This window comes from Dryobates pubescens, chromosome 1, assembly GCF_014839835.1.
Source record: "Dryobates pubescens isolate bDryPub1 chromosome 1, bDryPub1.pri, whole genome shotgun sequence".
In the NCBI taxonomy this organism is placed as follows: Eukaryota; Metazoa; Chordata; class Aves; order Piciformes; family Picidae; genus Dryobates; species Dryobates pubescens.
In genome coordinates this window covers 2,286,119-2,310,410 of record NC_071612.1, presented here as the reverse complement: position 1 = coordinate 2,310,410, position 24,292 = coordinate 2,286,119, and the positions used below count along the sequence as shown (strand labels likewise).

At 48.4% G+C, this 24,292-nt stretch overlaps 1 protein-coding gene across 1 annotated transcript in view; it reads left to right on the top strand.

Annotated features, from left to right (window-relative positions):
- Nucleotides 1-24,292, top strand: part of LOC104309251 (contactin-4) — a 416,486-nt gene that overhangs the window by 326,563 nt on the left and 65,631 nt on the right. The window contains exons 10-12 of the mRNA XM_054180010.1: nt 4,648-4,784; nt 6,458-6,587; nt 10,932-11,082. Of these exons, the coding sequence (XP_054035985.1) occupies nt 4,648-4,784; nt 6,458-6,587; nt 10,932-11,082 (418 nt within the window). The remainder of the gene's footprint in view (nt 1-4,647; nt 4,785-6,457; nt 6,588-10,931; nt 11,083-24,292) is intronic.

Here is a 24,292-nt window from a genome sequence, read left to right as displayed (position 1 = left end):
TGCTTTCCCTAACCTCCTGGTTTAAAATGACCTGTGTAATCTGGTGTAGGTGATCCTGCTCTGGCAGGGGGCTTGGACTGGATGAGCTTTCAAGGTCCCTTCCAGCCCCTGAAATTCTGTGATTCTGTGAAAATACTTAAAGAGGCCAAAAAGAAAGCTGAGGACAGACTTTTGAGCAGGATCTGTTGTGACAGGGCAAGGGGTGATGGGTTGAACTAAAAGAGGGAGATTTAGACTAGGTAGAATGAAGAAATATGCTCCAGTGAGGGTGGTGGGACACTGGCTGTGGTTGTCCAGAGAGGTGGGAGCTACCCCATCCCTGGAACCATTGCAGGTCAGGTTGTTTGGGGCTCTGAGCAGGATGCTATGGTTGCAGGTGTCCCTGCTGGCAGCAAGGAGGTTGGACTGGATGACTTTGAATAGTCCCTTCCAACCCAAATCAGTCTGTGATCGTATGAAAATGCCACACTTGCTGTTGGTGAGACTGGAAGGTGATCAGAGATAAACAGAGTTGGTTTTCTAACTGTTCCATCTTTTGCCTTTCATCCCCCTGAGCACAAGTTCCAGACAGCTCTCATCACCTTGGGGAGGATGAACACTTCACTAGAGGTGATGAAGGCCAGGCTGGATGAGGCCTTGAGCAAGCTGGGCTGGTGGGAGGTGTCCCTGCCCATGGCAGGGGGTTGGAGCTGGATGATCTTCAAGGGCCCTTCCAGCCCAATCCATTCCATGATTCTGTGCAATCCAGCCCCTGCCAGTGCCTCTGCTCCATCTGCATCTCTGTTAGTTCTAGTGGAAATGATGCAGCCTGGCTGTAGGGCAGGGACTGGAACTAGATGATCTCTAAGGTCCCTTCCAAGCCAAACCATTCCATGACTTTATGATATTTGTCTTTAGAGCCATCCTTACATGAGAGTCGTGCTTACATTTCAAAGCTTGATAGCTTTAGCACGTGATTTATCTTTGTTTTTGCACCTCAGATGAATTCTTGATGAGCTTCCATGTAATTTTTCTCCTTTACCCTGGGGCTTGTCCAAAGTCAGTCATAAACACACCAAAGAGGGCCAAAATCTTTCCATCCCCACCACACGACACCGTTTCTCTTTGCTCACTGAAACGATCCAAAGGACTTTAACCACCAAATTAAGCCCTGTTCATTATCTCCAATAACGTCACTCCACCAGCAAATGTTGTAAGCTGTGTGGAGCTGGTTTCATAGCTCCTTCTTTGAATTATTTTAATTATCCTGCTTGAAATCCTGTGTCACATCACCATGGCTTGGTAGGATCCCCAATGGGAGGCTGTCAAATTTCATTAGGCTATGGCGACTCTCATTTGGTGGCTCAAACACATTTGCTGCAGGAGCCAACCCTTGGTGTATTGCTCAAGATTAAGTTCAAGAACGTGCCAGCTATTCTCTGAAATGAACTGTTGAAAGGAGAGGTTGACCTAATTAGAGAAGTCTCCCAAAGAGCAGCAGAGAATGAAACAAAAGACTCTGCTGCTTTTTCACTGAGGTTTCATTCTTGACCTGTGAGGCTCACTCCTGAGTTGTCTGCATCATAAATGGCTTGAGAAGGGAAAGTTTGGCTGCTTCAAAGGAGTGGAGGGGGTGAAGAGTGGCTCAGGGGGTTCTGCATTAGAGTGACATGAAAAGTGGGGCTGGCAGTTCCCAGCAATTCCAGCCCCCCCTCATTTCAGTGTCTGCTCTAGGGGTCCATATGTGCTACCTGCAAAGTACAGCAGAAAAGTAAAGGTAAAGTCTTCTGCTGAGTTGGGTGAGAATTTCCCTTCCTTGGGGCATCGACTTGAACAAGGGTAAATACTGAGCTTTCTTTCCTCCTCACATGAGAGATCTTCCTTGGCACACAAGTGTTACAGAGAACACCTTAACCTTTCAGCCTGCTTGGATGCTGGAACCAGGGGCAATGGCTTCAGACTGGAGCAGAGCAGATTTAGATTGGATGTTAGGAACAAGTTCTGCACTGTGAGGGTGGTGGAGCACTGGAACAGGTAGCCCAGGGAGGTGGTTGGGGCTGCATCCCTGGAGATTAGAATACATAGAATAAACCAGGTTGGAAGAGACCTTCAAGAGCATCGTGTCTGACCCATCAACCAATCCAACACCACCTAAACAACTAACCCATGGCACCAACCACCCCATCAAGTCTTCAATATTCAAGGTGAGGCTTGAGAGGGTTCTGAGCAACCTGATCTAATTTGAGGATGTCCCTGCTGACTGCAGGGGGTTTGGACTGGATGACTTTTAGAGGTCCCTTCCAACCCAGACCATTCTATGATGCCATCAAGTCCAACTTGCTCTGGTTGACCCTGAGTTAGAGCAGGACTAGGCCATCTCCAGAGGTCCCTTCCAACCCTCATCATGCTGTGACTCACGAGTTTTCTTGCTTTACAGCTTACTTTCAGTTGTTTGGTCTGAATTTCTTTGTTTGCATGTGGAAAAACACTTAAAAAAAAACAACCCTCAGCACTGAGTAAAGAAAAGAGGCAAAGGGATCCTCTTGGCTTCACAGAGCTCCTTTAAGGGTGTCATAAGTCTCTCTTTAGAGTGATGAGCTGGATGCTGTTAGAGCAGTCAATATGTAAATTCAGGAGTAATTTGCAGATGTCCTTGAGCCACTGTCTCACTTGGGTGGAATTGTTCAAGTTCTTACTCCAGAGGACAGAGCTGACTTTCATCTTCCTACATTTAGAAGCTTTCCCTTTCCTATCTCTTTAGATACAGATAATAAACGAGCTTAAAATATTAGAGGGGCAGGAGGGGGCAGACAGAGAAGTAAACACTGCTTGCCTCTCCTTTTCAGCTCCCTTTGCTCCTGCATTGTGCTGATGTTCTGTTTGCCTTTCTGCTTTCTCTCACAAGTCCCTCGGAGTTCAGAGGCTGTGTAAAATTCTTCAGCTGCCTTCTGTGCTCTGTAGGCACCACGAGAAGCAGTGTGCAGGGTGAGATTGAGCACACAGCATGGACACAGCTCCAAAAGTCACCCAGCTCTCCAGTTTGTACATCCAGCATCACAGAATCATAGAATGGTCTGAGTTGGAAGGGACCTTAAAGATCATCTAGTTCTAACCCTCCTTCATGGCAGACACACTAATATTTTAGGTGTGATTGTGACCATTTGCCATTTTCATAGGACCATTGAATCAACCAGGTTGGAAAAGGCCTCAGAGATCATCAAGTCCAACCTATTACCTAATACCTGACACCTCCTGAGTAACTAAACCATGGCTCCAAGTGCCACATCCCATCCTTTTTTGAACACCTCCAGTGATGGTGACTCCACCACCTCCCTTCACTTTACCCTGTCAGGTCTTTCTCTGGCCCCTCATGGAATGCTTTGGGTGGGAAGGGAGCTTAAAGATCATCCAGTTCCAATCCCCTGCCACAGGCAGGGACACCTCCCACCAGCCTTGGTTGCTCAAGGTCTCATCCAGCCTGGTCCTGAACGCCTCCAAGGAGGGGGTATCCACAGCCTCCCTGGGCAGCCTGTTCCAGTGTCTCCTCACCCTCACTTAGAAAGAATTTATTCCCAACCTCCAAACCTACCCTCCTCAAGCTTAAATTTGTTACCTGGTTTATCTGATTGCATGGAGAAAAGTATTAACCAGGTTCTTGGAGACCTCTGCTGGTAACACTTTCCTCCTAAGCCTCTTGGATTTGATGATGTCAAAATAGGGCAAGTGAGCACTAAAAAGATCTGAACTCACTTTTTTAATGTGCCTTGCTGAAGGGTTGTAGATAGCTGGACACTTGGGGTGCTAACCTGAGAAAGTCAGAGGGTTTGTGTGGTCTCCAAAAATGTGTGGCAATTTTAGTGGGGATTTATTTGCATGTGGAATCTGGTAAAAGTTGACAGAATCACTGAATCCCAGCATGGTAGAGGTTGGGAGAGACTTCTGGAGATCATCCAGTCCAACCCTCTCCTCCCCCCACTGCCTTGCTAAAGCAGGGTCACCTAGATGAGGTTGCCCAAGATGACAATGTCCAGGTGAGTTTGAAATGTCTCCAGAGAAGACTCCAGAGCCTCTCTGGGCAGCCTGCTCCAGGGCTCTGACAAGTTTCTCAGTATGAAATCAGATGGAACCTCCTGGGTTCTAGTTTGTGCCCATTGCCCCTCATGCTGTCCCTGGGCACCACTGAGCATGGCCTCAGCCTCTTGCCCAACACCCTTTAGCTCTTGCTGAACATTGCTCAGCTCCCCTCTGGGGCTGCTCTTCTCCAGGCTGCACTGCCCCAGGGCTCTCAGCCTTTGCTCCTCTCAGAGATGCCCCAGGCCCCTCAGCAGCTTTGTAGCCTCTGCTGAACTCTCTCCAGTAGTTCTCTGTTTCTCTTATTCTGGACTCCCCAGTTCTGGACCCAGTTCTCCAGATGTGGCTTCACTGGGGCAGAGTAGAGGGCAAGGGCAGCTTTGCTTGACCTGCCAGCCATGCTCTTTTTAATGCACCCCAGAACAGCGTTGACCTTCTTGGCCAGAAGGGCACACTGCTTGCTCATGGGGAACTTGTCCACCAGCACTCCCAGGTCCTCCTCTGCAGAGCTGCTTAGCTTGACGCCAAGGCTGGCATTAAATCCACCTCTTCACTGGTTCCAGACTCAAGCTTTCACCCTTCTGTCTGCCTTTACAGCTCAGCCCAACTGGATCCAGAAGATCAGTGATGTGCATGCAGCCATAGAGGAGAGCGTGGCCTGGGAGTGCCGAGCGAGCGGCCGGCCCAAGCCCTCCTACCGCTGGCTGAAGGACGGAGAACCGCTGCTGCCCCAGGTAGGCACTGCTGGAGCACCCCTCAGCAGGCTTCTGCCCCACCAGCTCTCTCAGCTCTGCATGTTTCATGGCTTTTGGCATGGAAATAGGAAGGATGGTGGTGATCTGAAGTTCTCCCCTTGCTGTGCCTGGTGAGCATCTCAACAGGGCTTCAGGAGAGCCCAAAGAGTGGGGATGAACAGAGTTAAATCCAGCCACAAGTGGTGTTCCCCAGGGCTCAGTGTGGGGCCCACTTCTCTTTAATATCTTTATCAATGATCTGGACCAGGGAGTTGAGAGCACTCTAAGAAAGTTTGCAGATGATAGTAAATTGGGTGGGAATCTCAATCTTGACCTTGGGTGGGAATCTCGACCTGCTTGAGAAGGGGAAGCTCTACAGAGGGATCTGGCCAGCCAGATCTCCAGGCTGAGGTCCCATACTCAGATCACAACAACCCCATGAAAACTCCAGAAATGGGGCAGAGTGGCAGGAAGCTGCCCAGAAGAAAAGGGCCTGGAGGCATTGGTTCTGTTGGGTATGAAAAGCAAAACACAAACCAGCTCCATCTGCAGAGGTCCTCCCTGAAACGGAGCATCCATGATGCAAACCTAAGGGTGGGGAGACCCTTGTGGAGAAGAGAGAATGGCCAACAGGGACTAGGGTGCCTGCAGCCAGAAAATGATCTCCCTGGATCCAGTTTTGTTGTTTTGTTTTATTTTTTCAAGTTTCTGATATTCAGGTGAACTTCAGCTGCTAATGAAACCTTAATGAAAACATTGGCTTCATGGTAGCTGGCATTATTCCCTTCCCCTCAGCCCCTGCAAGAATATGGCAGCCCACACTTGATCAAACCCAGATTACAATTGCTCAGACATTTAATTTCCACCCTGAGGCCAAGCAGAAAGCCAATAACTCTTAATATTACTTTTGTTTGAGTGGGGGGTTTGGGTTGAGTTTTGCTGGGGGTTTTTTGATGGTGAAAAGGGGAAGGAGGGGGAGGCAAGGAGGGAGGGAAGAGCACTTTGCTGCACTTATTCAAATGGATAGCACAAGCTCCATATCTTTAGGCTGACAAATGATGCCCTGGTCTTTTGTTCCTCACACTAATTGTACTTGCTTCACGCTGGTTACTAGCAGATGGTCGTGGACTTAAATCACATTAGTGGCTGATATGAAGGAAAGGATCATTAAAATATTAACATCTCTATTGTTTTCAATCAGCTGTGGAGGGTTTGGAGTGTTTCTGCCTGTGCTAACTAAGGTGGCCACCAGCCCTGCCAGCCTTCATGGCCATATGTCCTCTTAATGCCACTGTTTAAAGTGCTTTTAAAGAGCACTGCGCTGCACCACCGGGGAACGAAAGTGCATTTGTTTGATTCAACTTTATCTACTCAAAAGGGATATTAATCTAAATGCTTTGGGTGGTAAATCAATGAGGAGTCAAGGGAAAGTCCTCCAATTTAAATTGCATTTACCAGCTACTGTATTGGTTTTACCATTTAGTGTCTACCCTGACATAAATACCGCTGGCAGACAAACAGATCAGAGCATGCAAATTCTTCCCGTTCCTGCTGCTTGGTTTGATCCTCCTTGGTATAAAATACAGCACAGTCTCTCAGGGGTGATGTTCCAAGGAGGGATCTCCTTATTTACTTTGGTTTTTTGAAGTTGTTTTACTGTTTTTTCCCCACAGGGCAGAGTTCAGCTAGAGCAGGGCTCACTCACCATAAGGAACGTCAGCCTGTCGGATGCTGGCATGTACCAGTGCGTAGCAGAAAACAGATATGGCATCATTTTTGCCAGTGCAGAGCTGAGTGTCATAGGTAAGTCTGATTTCCCTCAACACTAAAGACCTTCCAGGACTAGCAAAGCCTTCCACCATGCTGGTTTAGCCAAGCTGCAGCATCTGAGGCAGAAGTGCTGCAGAGGAACCTTCTCAGCTCAGACAGCATAGAATCAGAGAAGTGGTTTGGTTGGAAAAGATTTTTGAGATGACTGAGTGCATTAAGCCAGCACTGCCAGGTCACCACTGAACCAAGTCCCTCAGCACCATACCTATGCAGCTCTGAAACTCCTCCAGGGATGGAAGCTCCACCACTGCCTTGGGCAGCCTGGTCCAGGCCTTGACAACCCTTTTGGTGAAGACATTTTTCTTGATGTCCAACCTAAATGTCCCCTAGCACAGCTTGAAGCCATTTCCTACCATCCTGTCATTTGCTACTTGAAAGAAGAGATCAGCACCCACTTGGCTCCAAGTCTCCTTTCAGGGGTTTGCAGAGAGCAATGAGGTCTCCCCTTAGCCTCCTCTTCTCCAGACTAAACTGCCAGAGCTCCCTCAGGCACTCCTCACAAGACCTGTTCTCCAGACCCTTCACCAGCCACATTGCTCTAAACTAATCCTTGATGAGTTGTTGGTATTAAGGTACAAAATGAGAACTTGAGAAAGTGGGGGAAGAGAGAACAGATTCTTTTCATCATCTCCTACTCATCCAGGTGATGGAGCATTGAGAGCTGGCAAGCTCCCTCAACCTCTTGCTGGTTAGAAACACCTGTGGAAAAACCCAGCTGTTGCAGATCCCTGCCTGCTCATGGGCTGCAGGGACTGATTCTCTTGGAGGAGGTGTTGAAAGCCACCTGTCTGAGTAGACCTCTCAGCACTCCAGTGGCACTGGTGACCCTTCTGCCCCAAATCTTCACCAAGGAAACACCATTTCTGCCCCACCTGGCTTGTGTGTACCTACTCTACTTGTCCCAGGTACTATCAGGAGCAGTTCCTATAAATGCAGATGTTTAACTATCTCATGGGATAGAGTAGAGTGTACAGAGCCAGGTTCTTCCTAGTGGTGCCCAGTGCCAGGACAAGACTCAAGGAGCACAAACTGAAACTCAAAGAGTGCAGTTTAAGCACAAGAAAAACTTCTTTCCTTTAAGGTTGGTTGGATTCTAGAACAGGTCACACAGAGGGATTGTGGCATCTCCATCCTTTAAGATGGTCAACAAGCAACTGGGCACAACCTTGAGCGACCTGCTGTGACTGCTTGTGCTAGAGCAGAGGTGGGATAGAACCATCTCCAGAGGTCTTTTCCAGCCTTGGCTGTCCTGCAAACCCATATCCCATCCACATAGGATGCCCTTTCATGAGTGGCAGGCCTGGAAACTGATATGTCAGCACACATCTGTAGTTTCAAAGGGTTAAATGGAATTCATGATTACAAAATAGTGGTTTAGAAGCAAAATGCTCCATAGCATCACTCCCTGCTTTGTGCTGAAGAACAGAGCATGAGGTCTTTTCTGATTTTTGGCATTTCCAATTATCAGTCATTTTTTATCAGCAGTGATAGATGTCTGCAGAGAAGAAAAATTCATTTGAAAGATTGTCAGTGTTGCTCTTCAGGAAAAGTACAATAATGCTCAATAAATTAGACTTCACAGTGCTAAGATTTATTGGATGTGTTACTGTGTGAAAGAAATCGAAATCAACTCACTGATGCTTTTCCTGTCTGTTCAAAACCCTGCTGAAAATGAGCCTGTGGGAGGAAGGCAGCTCATCACAGGATCCCATCATGATGGGCTTGGAAGGGACCTCTGGGGATCATCTAGTCCAACACCCCCTGCTAAAGCAGGGTGCCCACAGCAGCTTGCCCAGGAGCACAATCATAGAATCACAGAACTGTCAGGGTTGGAAGGGACCTCAAGGATCAGCCAGTGCCAACCCCCCTGCCACGGGCAGGGACACCTCACACCAGAGCAGGTTGCTCACAGCCACAGCCAGCCTGGCTGCAAAAACCTCCAGGCATGAGGCTTCCACCATCTCCCTGGGCATCCTGTGCTAGTGTCTCACCACCCTCATGGGGAACAACTTCTTCCTAACATCCAATCTGAATCTACCCATTTCTAGTTTTGTTCCATTCCCCCCAAGTCCTGTCTCTCCCTGACACCCTCAAAAGTCCCTCAATGCCCAGCTGGGCTTGGAAGCTCTCCAGAGAAGACTCCACAACCTGTCTGTAGCCTGCTCCAGGCCTCCAGCACCCTCATACTGAAGAATTTTCTCCTCATGCTCAGATGAAGCCTCCTGGGTTGCAGCTGGTGCCCCTTGCCCTGTCCCTGGGCACCTCTGACCATAGCCTGGCCTCAGCCTCTTGCCCTCCACCCTTTAGCTTTTGCTGAGCATTGATCAGCTCCCTCTCTGGGTCTGCTCTTCTCCAGGCTAATCTTAAGTGAAAAAGAGCAATGGAAAATTACAGACAGGGCTTTTGTCTCTGTTATTGTCAATTCTATTACTTGGAGTCTTCAGCTGAACCCAGGACCACTACTACTTAAGGACAAACTTCACTGTAAGGGTGCTGGAGCCCTGGAGCAGGCTACCCAGAGAGGTTGTGGAGAAATTCCAAACCCACCTGTGGTGGGCATTGTAAAAGCATCCAGCAAGGCACTCTGGTTGCCTTAAAGAATTTTCAGGGTACCTTTTTTTTCCCTAAATAAAGTTTGATCCTAGAGTGGAGGAAAACACCAAACTCAAAGTCATTTAAATCCTCATTTTACAAGCAAGGTGTAAAGAAATCAAAAGCCTTAGCCCAGAAGTGGCACAAGGAAGCTGTGGCTGTGCTGACAATGGAGGTTTCTGCATGTCAGATGGCAACACGTTGAACAGCACAGAATAAAACCTGAATCATGCAACTCCTCTGGCTCCAACAGGACCAAGAGGAAAGCAGCAAATTATTTGCTTAGATTGGATGCAGGGAAAAAATTCTTCCCTGCAAGAGGGGTCAGGGAGTGGCACAGGCTGCCCAGGGAGGTGGGGGAGTCCCCATCCCTGGAGGTGTTCAGGAACAGTGTGGACTTGGCACTTTGGGACATGGTTTAATGCTGGACTTGATGATCTTAAGTGATCTTTTCCAGCTGAAACAATTGTATGATTGTAAAAGCCCAGCCTGAGCTGCTCATTACAGAGATGGACAGAGCAGCATCACTCCAAAGCCTGTTTTGCTCATCACTTTTGAACAATCAGCTGAGAAATGGTTTCCAGAAGTGCTAATGTATGAATGAGGCTGACAGGATATCAATAATAATCCATCTGGTTCTGAGTGCCTTGTTGGGAGGTTGTCCTCAGGATGTCTCCTTTAATTTTGAGCTGTTTTACATAGCCTTGGCTTTCGGATGGCTCTTCCCTAGTCTTTAATAACATCCATGTCTTCCTCTGTGCTCAAATGAAGTCAGCTGCCTGTGATTAGACACAGAAGACAAGACAGCTCAGAGATTAGTGAACTCTGCTGCATGAAAGAGGCAGCCAAGATCTGTTTGATCATGAAACCCACCCCATTATCAGTGTGGGATTATGTTTTATTCAGCTCTTTTGCAGCAGGAATGATACCCAAAAGAACTGAGGCAGGATTTGCCTTCTGTATCACACAGCAGGTTTTGGTCTCCTGGCTGCTTCAGGTGAGCTTTAGATCATTTTGCAGAGCATCAAACAGATGCAGTGCACCGTGCTCTACACTCTCACCTCCCAGGGTGCAGCAAGGAAGGAAGGAAAGGGAAATGCTGCAAGCTTAAGGGGACGCAGGAATGGTGCGGGAGGAGCAGGGAGCAGGCACGCAGCTGGCAAAGAGAATGAGAGGGGACTGGGCACAGTTGGCTGCCACTGATGGAGCCTTCCACACAAGAAGGATGTGGATGTGTTGGAGTAGGGCCTGAGGAGGACACAAAAATGATCCAAGGGCTGGAACCTTTCTGCTGTGAGGCCAGGTTGAGAGAGTTAGAGCTGTTCAGCCTGGAGAAAAGAAGGCTGCAGAGAGACCTTCTGGTGGCCTTTCAGTGCTTCAAGGGGCCAGTCAGAAAGCTGGTGACAGCCTTTTGAGCAGGGCCTGTTGTGACAGTGCAGGGGCTGATGGTTTGAACTAAGAGAGGGAGATTCAGGCTAGAGAGAAGGAAGAAATTGCCCTGAATAAAAAGTGCCTGACACCAGCCTGCTGAGGTCACAAGTGAAAAGCTGAAGCATTCAGGTGCCTCTTTGCCCTCTCCCTGCATTCACACGGTTCAGCAGGTCAGCTCATTTAGGAATTGCAGGTGAGAAGCAAGCCTGGGATGTTGTAATGTTCAAAAGAACCTGGCTTGGGGGTTTTTTCCACTGGGAGCTCTGATCTGGTTTTCCTTTTCTTTCCTTTCAGCTGTTGGTCCAGACTTCTCCAAAACACTCCTGAAGAAGTTAACTCTGGTTAAAGTGGGTGGTGAAGTAATCATTGAGTGCAAGCCAAAAGCTTCCCCCAGACCTACTTATTCTTGGAAGAAAGGAAAAGACATCCTGAGAGAAAATGAGAGGTAATGTCTTAAAGTAACCATTTCTGTCATTAGCTTCCTCCAACCCAGGGGTTTTCAGCAATGAAAGCTAAATTTGTCATTAATAGCTTCCCCAAATTGACTTGCAAATAACATCTGAAAACAGCTCCTGTTCGGTCTCAAGGAGCTGGGGCTGAGATCTCTGTTCCCTTTGTGTTCATCCCAGTCTCTGTGTGCCACTAAAGCCTCCCTGCCAAGAAGCTGATAAAGATACAGTCTCAAAAGCAAATAGTTTTCTCTCTGCATTGCTCTAAATAACCATTTTTTCCCCAAACAAACACACACACCCCCAAAACAACCCACAAATAAAATGCCCAGGAGATGAAAGCCTCTGCACTGCTCTGCTACATCACTCAGTGTCCCACAAGCAGGAATCATTTGGGGTCAGTAATTAATTTGGCAGTCCTAAGGCCTAACTTGGAGGCAGCTTTTCCAGGCTGCCCAAGTCATTTAGATTCCTTTTTTTTCTTCCTTTTTGTTTTTTTTTTTCTGGTTTTCTAGTTCAAAAGGAGAGTCTTGGTAGGAAGTAGGACCCTGCCTTTGAAATCTGCCTGTGTGGCTTTGCAGTGAATCCCAGAACTGTCAGGGTTGAAAGGGACCTCAAGGATCAGCCAGTGCCAACCCCTCCTGCCATGGGCAGGGACACCTCACACTGCAGCAGGTTGCTCACAGCCACATCCAGCCTGGCTGCAAACACCTCCAGGCATGAGGCTTCCACCACCTCCCTGGGCAGCCTGTGCCAGGCTCACACCACCCTCATGGGGAAGAACTTCCTAATGAGGATGAGGAAACACAGATGGGACCACGTGGAGCTGATGCTCCAAAACTTCCAGTGGTTAATGCTCCTCATTCTTTGCACAATCCTTCAACTTATTTCAGGTTTAAAAATCGATATCCCTTGAGCTGTTGTAGCAGTCACCAGGTTTAAGACCAGGTTAGAAGTGGCTCTGAGCAACCTGCTGTAGTGTGAGGTGTCCCTGGCCTTTGCAGGGGGGTTGGAACTGGCTGATCCTTGAGGTCCCTTCCAACCCTGACAATCCTATGACTATCAAAGATGATTTGAGAGCTACTTGTACCCTGGAGCCTTCTTACATCTTGCACTGATGTGCTCTGTTCAGGGCTTGGCCATGGAGCAAAACTAGGAGTGGGTAGATTCAGATTGAGAAGTTCTTCCCCATGAGGGTGGTGAGAGCCTGGCACAGGTTGCCCAAGGAGGTGGTGGAAGCCTCATCCCTGGAGGTTTTTGCAGCCAGGCTGGATGTGGCTGTGAGCAACCTGCTGTAGTGTGAGGTGTCCCTGCCTATGGCAGGGGGGTTGGAACTGGCTGAGCCTTGAGGTCCCTTCCAACCCTGACAATTCTATGATCCTGTGATCCTCACTGGTGTGATCCATAGCTGAAATGTGCTGTTTATGCTCTGATCCTCTTTGGGGCATGGCAAAATTCTTTCTCCTCCCTTTAATTTTGGGGCGAAAGAGGAAATGTCACTTTAGGTGAGGAAGGGAAAGGGAAGGAACGTGAGCACTGTGTGGTCACTGCTGTGCAATACTGCCCACCAAGGGATAGTTGTGGGAGTTTAGCACAGCTGCAAACTCACCTAGCAGTTGGGTGCTGTAATAGAGCAGAAACCCCTGGATCCTGATTTCCCAAGGGAATGTGGCTCATGCACTGCTCGCAGAAGGCTGGGTGGCAGCTTTGTGTTGCCTGTGTGCTTGCTTCCAAACCACCTTTTCAACTAATTTTCAGTTAATTTTGGTTTGGCAATTGGTAAATAATTCAATGGGCAAACAATTCAATTGTCTGGCAATCTAAACAATTTTCAGATGACCCCCAGGTAATGAAATGATTATGGGACTTGATAGTCTCCCCTCTGAAGAGAGACTGAGAGCCCTGGGGCTGTTCAGTCTGGAGAAGAGAAGGCTGAGTGGGGATCTGATCAATGTTTATCAATATCTGAGAGCTGGGGGCCAAGCTCTTTTGGGTGGTGCACAATAATAAGCCAAGGACCAATGGATACAAACTTGAGCAGAGAAGATTTCACCTCAGCATGAGGAGAAACTTCTTCGCTGTGAGGGTGATAGAGCACTGGAGCAGCCTGCCCAGGGGGGATGTGGAGTCTCCTTGTCTGGAGACTTTTTCCAAACCCACCTGGATGCATTCCTGTGTGGCCTGCCCTAGGTGACCCTGCTTTTGGCAGGGCAGGTTGGACTGGATGATCTCTGAAGGTCCCTTCCAGCCTCTAACATTCTGTGACTCTGTGAAAGGCTGTAGATGTTTCAGCTGGTTTCTACCAAGGTCAGGAGAGGATGAGATGTAACTCAAACCCAGCAGGGAAAAAGGCTGGGAAAGGAGAGAGAATTCTTTCCCCTTGGTGAAATGGTAGACATGAGGCTGTCCACACCACAGCACCCCTGATGTGTGCACACACCTGGCTAGGGAGTGTAAGGCTGCACCTACAACATTTTCCTCACCAACCCTTTCCAAGAGGCAGCTGCAGTCAAAAAGACCTTGCTGAATAACTTGCTGTCTGCTGGTCCCAGTCCCCATGCTCAGGCAGGCTTGAGGCAGCGTCTGGGAGGCTGGGTTGCCTCAGTTCTCTGAGCAGCTCAGCACTGAGCTCAAATGCAAACCAGAGCAAGACTGAGGTGTTGATGCTGGTGGCCAGGCATGCCGAGCCAGAACTGAGAGCCTCCCAGCTAGGCATCAAACCCTGGATGGGAAACCAGACGTGAAATGTGCCTAAGCAGGTGTGAAATCTTCTGCTCCTTCAGCCCAGGGGTTCTTCCAGCAGCCAGATCATCCAGTGGGGCCTCTCTGGCAAGATGTCTTAATGAACATCACTCTGTTGACTTGGCACTTGGACCTGTTCAGTTCTTCCATGCAGTTGGTTGGGTCTCCAATGGGGCTGAGGGTGTTGAATCCTGGCTATCACCTTTATTAACCACACCATCCTCCCAGGCTCCACCTGGAGACTGTGTGACATGCACAATTAAGAAATCATCTTGTCTCATGTGGCTGCAGCATTGTTCATCAGCACTGCCTGACTGCAGGAGCAGGGGAGGCTCTGTGTTTGGCCCTCTGTTCAACATTGCTGTGATTCTGTCTTCTTCAGTTGCTGAAAAGTGATCATAGAATCAATAAGGTTGGAAGAGACCTCAGAGATCAAGTCCAACCTATTACCTAATACCTCAGGACTAACTAAGCCATGGCTCCAAGTGCCACATCCAAGCCTTTTTTGAATACCTCCAGGGATGGTGACTCTACCACCTCTCTGGGCAGCACATTCCAGTGGGCAATTCCTCTTTCTGGGAAGAACTTTCTCCTCACCTCCAGCCTAAATTTCCCCTGGTGCAGCTTGAGACTGTGTCTCTGTGATCTCCTTGCTGCCATCCCAGGGGACAGCAGCACTGACTGGCGTCCAGTCCTAGTACCTCGCTACACCCACACCTATGTGTGGGCTTCACACAAGAACTTTCTCAGCTGTTGATGAAAAAAATGTTGTAAAACTCTGTGGAAACATAGGAAGAAAGATGCCAAGAAAAGCTGTTGCTGAAATCTCTTCATCTAGGCCACAAACCAACTTTTCAGGGAGGCGTGGGAGAAGAAACTTCAGAGAAATCTCTGCTTAAAGTGATGAGTTTCAGAGAAGCACCTGAGCATCTGGATGCTTCTCCAAAGTGAACCTGACCATGTGAAGCTTAATCAATATAGATGGTCCTCCCAATTCCAGGTGGAGTTAGCAGCACAGTTAATGTGTCAGCCCTGGCTTTGAATGCTGATGCACAGCCTGACTGCTGCCATGGCAATCCAGCACTGCTCCTGGGGCTGGTGTGGCATTTCAGATGCAGTGTGAAGTTAGGGGCTCCTTGCTGGAGATCCAGATAGTGCCTGCATCAAAAACGTGCTGCTGGGACTCTTGCTCTGGAGGCTACTGCTGTCCAGGAGGCAAAATGAAGTGCCCTGTTCAGTGTCTGCCCAGAGAGCAGAGACAACCATGGAACAAAAAAAGAGCTTTTGCTGGTTTAGGTTTGATGTTCTCCTCTGGAGGCTGAGGTAGTGTGTGCTGCACCCCTAATGAATAACGTGCCCTGCAGGCATCTCTTACTGGTGCTTGAGAACTGTGTGATTGTGTTATTAGAAATTTCACCCTGGGGTACAATTATATTGTTGCAGTCATTAAAGGCAGTTCATCTCCATAATAATGGAAATCCTGCCTTGGAGGGCTCACTGAGTCAAAATGCTGCTAGTAGCCTGACTCCAGAAGGTAAATGTTAGATAGGAACAGCTATAGCTGCTAGTAGCCTGACTCCAGAAGGTAAATGTTAGATAGGAACAGCTATAGCACGGATGCAGATACATTGCAAATGCTGCTTGCAAACAGAGACTCTTTCTGTATGGGGACAGAGATCATTTTCTGTCATGGGAGTGTGGAATGGTTTGGGTTGGAAGGGACCTTAAAGGCCAATCACATCCTGGGCTGCATCAAAAGTTAAGTGTGGCCAGCAGATGGAGAGAGGGGATTGGACTTGATGATCTCTGAGGTCTCTTCCAACCTTCTTGATTCTATGATTCTGCCACTTTGCTCAGCTCTGGGGAGACCTCACCTGCAGTACTGCATCCAGCTCTGGACCCTCAATATAGGAGGACAAGGACCTGATGGAGAGGGTCCCGAGGAGGGCCACAAAAATGTTCAGGGGGTTGGAGCAGCTCTGCTACAGGAACAGGCTGAGGGAGCTGGGGGTGTTCAGCCTGGAGAGGGCTCTGTGTGAGACCAAATAATGACCTTCCAGTACCCAAAGTGGGCTATAAGAAGGCTGCAGAGGGACTGTTTGCAGATTTAGGTTGGATGTTAGGAACTAGTTCTGCACCATGAGGGTAGTGGAACACCAGAACAGACTGCCCAGGGAGATTGTGGATGCCCCCTCCCTGGAGGTGTTCAAGGCCACATTGGATGGGACCTTGAGCAGCCTGGGCTGGTGGGAGGTGTCCCTGCCCATGGCAGGGAGTGGAACTGGATGAGCTTTAAGCTCCCTTCCAAACCAAAGTGTTTTAGGATTCTATGATCTTCCATCCCACATTATTTCCCACTTAGGACTATTATTTCCAGGCATAGTTTTGTGTATATTATTCATGGGCAGGAGCAGGAGGGGAAGTCATGGCAGTCAGATTGGTCTTGGAGGATTTTGTTAATCCTCTCCTAATAATTCCATTATGTCTCATGCAACAACGTTGGATAAATCAGTTTCTGAGGCCAGTGCTTTAAACCCTTTGTTTGCAGGTGATCTTATCACAGAAACCTTTCCATTTGTTTGTGATTACAGTGTGGCTGTGTCAGAGGGAGGCACAAGCAGCTCACCCTCGTAGTGATGGGAGATCAGGAGCTGACTGTAGTCACCAGCTCACTCCTGAGTGCAGGAGGGAGAATCAGGCTGAACATGATTAGAGACAAATCCTGGAGCTAGGCAGGCAGAGTGCTGCCAGCTGAAATTAAACTAAGCCTCTGTCACAGCTGCTCCCACGCTCCAAAGTGCTGCAGGAAGGTCCTGCAATGGAATTGGAATTCTCTTTGAACTGAAGATCAGGCAACATTTCACAAATCATTAAAAGCAGTTAATTCAGCAGCTAATTCAAAACAGTTTGTTGCTGAGCAATTTAATCTCCCTTCACTTTCAGGCAGTTTTCCATAGCACTCAAAAAAATCCCAAACCCAGTGTTGCAGCCCAACAAATCTGCAGGTGCAGTCATGTAGGTTTGAGTGCTCAGGCATGGGAGTGGTGGAGTTTAAGGTTGGAGCTGAGACTGATCCTTCCCCTCTACTCTGCCCTTTTTTGAACACCACCAGGGACAGGGACTCCATCACCTCTCTGGGCAGCACATTCCAAAGGCCAATCTCTCTCTCTGTGAATAACTTCTTCCTAACATACAGCCTAAACCTCACCTGGCACAGCTTGAGACTGTGTCCTCTTGTTCTGGTGCTGCTTGCCTGGGAGAAGAGACCAACCCCCACCTGGGTTACCACCTCCCTTCAGGTAGTTGTAGACAGCAAGGTCTGTCCTGAGCCTCCTCTTCTCCAGGCTAAGCAACCCCAGCTCCCTCAGCCTCTCCTCACAGGGCTGTGCTCCAGACCCCTCCCCAGCCTCATTGCCCTTCTCTGGACACCTTCCAGTGTCTCAATGTCCTTCTTAAATTGAGGAGCCCAGAACTGGACACAGTTCTCAATCCAGGGCAGAAAAATACTTGTAAGCCCCCAAAGAAGTTGCTCCTCTCCTGTTCCCGTGCATGTGAAGCTCTTGCATCGTTAGAGCTGCTCCTTTGTGGTGCTGTGCAGTGCCTGCATTGTTGATAGCCTTTAATTGCAGGGAAGGAAATTCACAGCAAACAAATGATGTTCTGTGCTGGTAGCAAAAGAACAGCAAAGTGTCCAATTAAACAACCCCTCGCCAGGACTTTGTGTAATAGCAACATCTGTTATCTTAATGAAACAAGTTGCTGTATGAAGGGACTCTCCTAGTGCACTTTGCTAGAGCAGGATCTGACCTAGATACTCCAGGCACTGCCTTCATGGAAATGTTCCCAGCTGGTCCCATTAGCTTGCAGTCTTGACAAGCTTTGTGATCTACGAGCAGGCTCCTGCGCACACAAAGCCACACAGCTTAAAGCACAAAGATTTGTTTTGAGAGATATATTTATTGCATTTTATTATTTTTTTTTTTAAGCTGAAAACCAATAAAACCACAGAAATGCAGCACATGCTGGCATTTGCCCACCGAGTTCAGGCACAGCACAAGCTGCAAGTGTAAGGAGTGCCCAGCCAGCTTGGACCTTGGGCTCAGGAGAGGGAATGGCGCTGGCAGAAAGTGCTCGCTGTTTGTTTATGTCCTGCATAAAGTTTCAGTAACTCAGGTCCAGATTTTCCCACATATTCAGTACTGCTCCCCACTGTAGCCTCCAGGCAGAGCTGCTCTAGAAGGGCAAAGTTCAGGTTTAGAAGTCCTGGTGCCTGGGTAACTTCTCAAAGGAGAAAGGGAGATGAGGATTTGACTACCTGGTGAGAGGCCACAAGCACAAGCCCTGTGAGGAGAGGCTGAGGGAGCTGGGGTTGCTTAGCCTGGAGAAGAGGAGGCTCAGGGGAGACCTTCTTGCTCTCTACAACTCCCTGAAGGGAGGTTGTAGCCAGATGGGGGTTGAGCTCTTCTCCCAGGCACCCAGCACCAGAACAAGAGGACACAGTCTCAAGCTGTGCCAGGGGAAGTTTAGGCTGGATGTTAGGAAGAAATTCTTCCCAGCAAGATAGATTGGCCATTGGGATGTGCTGCCCAGGGAGGTGGTGGAGTCACCATCCCTGGAGGTGTTTAGGAAGAGCCTGGATGGGGTGCTTGGTGCCATGGTTTAGTTGACTAGATGGTGTTGGGTGATAGGTTGGACTTGATGATCTCTGAGGTCTTTTCCAACCTGGTCTATTCTATTCCATTCCATTCCATTCTATTCTATTCTATCCTATCCTATTTTTTACAGACCCCTCAGGTATTAGTTTGCTAAGAGGAATTTTAATATATTGACCTCAGTGCTGTGGCTCTTTGAGAAGGGACAGCTGTGAAGGCAGACAGGACAAGAAAGTCTTTTCTCTCACCCGTTCAGTGTCTTGAGTTTAAAACCCCAAGTTGTGTAAATTCCAATTTTATTCCTTTTTAATTTGTATTTTTTTGTAATTTGTGGGCCTCAGTCCTTCCAATTAGTGGTTAATTACTTGAAACAGCCAGAAAGAAAATGGCACCAAGGCCAGGCAGCACATCTTTGCCAGGCTGCTGCCAGGCTGCAAACCGTGGCGATGTTTTTATGCTGATTACTTGAGAGATGAATTGCCAGAAGTGGCTTCTGGCCACGCAGGCTGGTGACTCTCCAGCAGTAAAGAAAACCTCAGAGGGTGCTTCCTGGTGTTGTTTTTGCCTTAATTGTATTGAGTGGCTTTTCTTCTATGCTATTTTTTTTTAACATGAATCACCTGTGCAATTTCTTTAAAGGCAGACAGGTAACCCAACCATCAATAACTTGTCAGCTTTTCATTCCATCCTGCTGAGGCAATATGGAAAGCGACACCCTGCAAATAGCTTCCTGAAGGTGGTATTGAGAGTGCAGCATTCATTTCTTTGGTTTCAAAGCCAGTGGCAGAAGATGGCTCTGATTCCTTGGAACATCCAAGAGAACTGCCCTGGCAACTTACTTGAATGCATTTTCTATGCAGAGAACTACAATGAACCAGGGAACCACTGGAGGGCTTGGGAAAGCAGTCACCCTGGGGTTGGTGGCCTCACAATCATGGACTATGTCCCAGCAGAAGCTGAGTTTAGCTCAGGCTTGATGGCCTCATGATCATGGACTATATCCCAGCATAAGTTGGCTTTATCTCAGGCTTGGTGGCCTCATGATCTTTGACTATATCCCAGCAGAAGCTGAGTTTAGCTCAGGCTTGGCGGCCCCATGATCTTTGATTGTGTCCCAGAAGAAGCTGATTTTAGCTCAGGCTTGATGGCCTCATGATCTTTGACTATATCCCAGCAGAAGCTGAGTTTAGCTCAGGCTTGGTGGCCTCATGATCTTTGGTTGTGTCCCAGAAGAAGCTGATTTTAACTCAGGCTTGATGGCCTCGTGATCATAGAATCATAGAATTGTCAGGTTTGGAAGGGACCTCAAGGATCATCCAGTTCCAACCCCCCTGCCATGTCCAGGGACACCTCACACTCCAGCAGGTTGCTCACAGCCACATCCATCCTGGCCTTAAAAGCCCCAGGGATGAGGCTTCCACCACCTCTATGAGCAACCTCTTCCAGTGTCTCACCACCCTCCTGGGGAACAACTTCTTCCTAACATCCAATCTGAATCTACCCACTTCTAGGGTTTTTTTTTCCATTCCCCTGATGCTCCTATCACTCCCTGACACCCTAAAAAGTCCCTCCCCTGCTCTGGACTCTTCCAGTACCTGAAGGAAGCCTACAAGAGGCTGGAGATGGACTGTTTCCAAAGACCTGCAGTGGTAGGATGAGGGCAATGGTTTGAAATGAGAGAAGAGCAGACTTAGATTGGATGTTAGGAACAGGTTCTTTACCATGAGGGTGGTGGAACACTGGAACAGGTTGCCCAGGGAGGCAGTTGAGCCCCCATCCCTGGAGATATTCAAGGTGAGGCTCAAAAAGGTCTGAGCAACCTGATCTAGTGGAGGATGTCCCTGCCCAAGTTGCCCAGAGAGGTGGCAGATGCCCCATCCCTAAAAGCATTCCAGGTGAGGTTGGATGGGGCTGTGAGCAACCTGTTCCAGTTGCAGATGCCCCTGCTGATCGCAGGGGGTTTGGACTAGATGACTTCTGGAGGTCCCTTCCAACCCAAACCTTTCTATGATCATTTCTCTTCAGCTTTCAAGTTCTCTTCAGCATTGGCGGTAAGTCAGCAACCCAAATGACTCCTGCTTTGTCTTTCCCCTCTGTGCTTAAGACAAGGTTTCTAGCAAAGGGTCATCTGAGAAGGGCTTAGAGAGTTATCCAGAAGCCAGATTCAGTGCTGATTTGTTTTTTATGTGTAAAGCAATTAGGCTGATCCTTAGAATTTGCAGGCTCATTTATCTTCTCCTGTAGGGCTGGGGAAGTGTCCTCTAACCAACCACAAACTGTTGTCGAGCATCCCCAAGATGCCAATGAAGGTAATCCCAACCCATGCCAAATTTCAGCTGGTGCTCCAGGAACGAGACTGCTCTCTCTCACACCCTGACACAGTCTCCTGTAGCATCAGCAATCTGTTCCTATTTTCCCAGCAGATTATTTTCAGCGTGGTGTTATTGTAGCGTTGAGTGAAACAGATGTAAGACATCATTGCTACGGCTGCTGCTGCTGCTGGAAGGAGCTCACGACCACAGAGAGCCCGTGGGTAAGGCTGAGAGCCCTGGGGCTGGTTAGCCTGGAGAAGAGAAGGCTGAGAGGGGAATCTCATCAAAGTCTGTAAATATCTGAGGGGTGGGTGTCAAGAAGAAGGGGTCAGGCACTTTTCCTGCGGCAGGAGAAGGAGCAATAGATACAAACTGGAACAGGGGAGGTTGTGCCTCAACATGAGGGGAAACTTCATTACTGTAAGGGTGACAGAGCCCTGGAGCAGGCTGCTCAGGGAAAATGTGAAGTCTCCTTCCTTGGAGACTTTCAAGACTCATAGGAGTGCATTCCTGTTGCCCTTCTCTGGACACCTTCAAGTGTCTCAATGTCCTTCTTAAACTGAGGAGCCCAGAACTGGACACAGGTGTGGCCTAACGAGTGCTGAGCACAGGGCACAATGAGTTCCCTGCTCCTGCTGGCCACACTGTTCCTGATCCAGGCCAGGATGCCATTAGCCTTCTTGGCCACCTGGGCACACAGCTGGCTCATGTTCAGCTGCTGTCAACCACTACCCCCAGGTCCCTTTCTGCCTGGCCAGAGTGCCTGGCTTATGAAAAGTCCCAGCCACTCTGACCCCAGCCGCTTCTCCAGCCACTCTGACCCCAGCCTGTTGCACTGCCTGGGGTTGTTGTGGCTAAAGTGCTGTACCCAGCACTTGGACTTGTTCAATACCCTCCTGTTGGACTCTGCCCATCTGTCCAACCTGGCAAGGTTCCTCTGCAAGGGCTGCAGCATCTCGAAGGGCACCAAAAAAAGGTATTATCAAACATTTCTTCTCTTGGCTATTTGTGTGATTATAGAGGAGAAAGTAATGATTTCCCTAGTCAGGGCCACACTTTGAGAACCACATGTTTAAAATCCAAGGAAATAATGATATGTCTAGAGGTGTGTGGGGGTGTGTGGAAAAGAAGGCTTCCTAATGAACTTTTCAGACAACCTACCAGCCTGGGTGATGGTTTTGATGATTATTTAACCATCGTTTTTCAAGCGCCGTAAATGCGGCTTCGGAGCTGGCAAATGCATGTTCGTGTTAATTACAAGCAGAGTGGGTAATTTGTCTTTGTACTGTGGGCATTCTGTGTTGTGCAACTAGAGGCAAAGATGTGTTGGGTTTGAAAGGCTCTGCCTTTGGGCTTTTCTGTTCAGGAGGTATCAGCTGGAACAAATAAGCTGAGAGTGCATTTGCTGCTTCGGCTCTAATCTCACCGCCGCTTGCGGAAATGGTTTGTGTCAGCAGCTGATGCACAGAAAACCTTGCATGGGATTTGTCTCCTTCTTTTTTTTCCTCATCAGAGAATAATTTTTAGGAGCTTCAGTGGAGTTTCCTTCAGTGATTAGTGTTCTCCAAACCTACAAAGCGTTTGCTGTAGGCTGAGGGCAGGGGCTTGTCCTTGCTGCAGAAGGAGGGACACCAAGATGATCCGGGGGGCTAGAGCAGCTCTGCTGTGAGGATAGGCTGAGGGAGCTGGGGGTGTTCAGCCTAAAGAGGAGAAGCCTCCAGGGGTACCTTAGAGATGCCTTCCAATACTTGAAAGGATCCTACAGGAAGGCTAGAAAGGGACTTTTCATAAGGATGTCTGGAGACAGGACAAATGGGAATGGTTTGAAGCTGAGGGAGAGCAGGGTTAAGGCTGGAGCTGAGGAAGTTCTGCAGTACAAGTGAGGTGATACTCTGGAATGGGTTGCCCAGGGAGGTTGTGCTTCCTCCTTGGGGGTGTTCAAGGTCAGGTTGGATGAGGATTTGAGCAGCTGAGTCTGGTTGAGAGGTGTCCCTGCCCATGGTGGGGAGGTTGGAGTAGATAATCTCTCAGGTTCTTTCCCACCTAAGCCATTCTATGAGGGAGTTGTTGTTGATGATGGCTGGAGGCTTTGCTTCCTAAGTGGTTTCTTCATTTTCCTGTGCCTCTCTTCATGGACTGGGAGAAGTCACTTAATCTCCATGCCTCTGTCTGTAGCCACTGCCCTAGAAAAATGGGCCCTGACCATGAGGCAAACTGAAGGCGGGAGTGACTTCCCTGCACCTGCTGCTTCCTACACAAGATCCACCTCACTTCTGAGTGCAAGAGGATGCTTTGCAGGGAGCAGCACATTTCTGGGAGGATAATTGAGCATAAAAGGATGTTTTAGTCTTTCACAGGTTGGTTTGCAAGTGTTCTTTGTCCCTTCACCACCAGCAGTCAGAGCTGCTCTGCAGGAGAGGTCCTGGGGCTGTTGGTGCGGAGCTTCCCTGTCCCTTCTGGTGCTGTTGTGGCTTTCATGGCTGATGGCCAATGGTTAGCTTAGTCTGTAAAAGTAAACTGTGAAGTTGGAAAGCTGTGTCAAAAGGGCAGTTTCCCATGTGGAATGGTCTTCATTTCCCACCAAATCAAAGGGAAAATTGGCTCTTTGCACCAGTGGACCCTTCAAGACTCTCAGAATCATCTCATGTAGCTCAAGCTATCGTTGCCTCATGTCTCAGGAATGACAGCAGTAAAAAGGGAGCTTTCTGTTGCCTTACTCAGCTCTGCTTCCTCAAATATTTATTTTCATGACTTGCTCTTTCATCCTGTGTTTATTTTAATGGGGTGTGTAGTGGAAGAAAAAAGGCATGGTAAGGGAGAGAAGGCGAAAGGTTTCCGCTGTTTGCAATTCACCACAGCCTGCTTGTTTCCTTCAGGGCCCCTTGCAGTGCTTGTGTTTGGCTTTCATTTGTTTCTTCCCCTTATCAGCATCCCTTAAGAAAAGATATTTTGTTGAGAGCTCTTCTTTTCAGATAACCCAGGGATATTTTTAGATTGGAGTTATGACTCCAGGCATCTTCACACAATTTGCATGCAGCCTCTTAATAGCTGCAAAGGTTCCCATCCTTCCCACCCGCCGCCCCGCTCCTCGGGGATGAGGTTTTGTCACTTCTTGCCTTAAGAAGGGGATGATGATGACAAAACACAGCCTTTGTGTTTATAGATATTAATCTAGGCTGGGTGCAGGATTATTTCTTTGGACTGCTCCATCACTGCAGATAAATAATGTGTTGAAAAAAGGAATTGTGAGAACTTAGGACTCCCAAATCGGTGACTGGTTGAAGCTGATGCTGCATTGAGTGGAGCTGTTATGGTTGATGTCACCAAAGGCACCTCTGCTGTCTTCTCAAACAGATTTATCTGAGCAAAAGATGCTCTAGATTATTTATTAGTGGTGTGCCCCAAGGATCAGTGCTGGGCCCCATGCTCTTTAACATCTTTATTGATGATCTGGATGAGGACATTGAGTCCATCATCAGTAAATTTGCTGATGACACCAA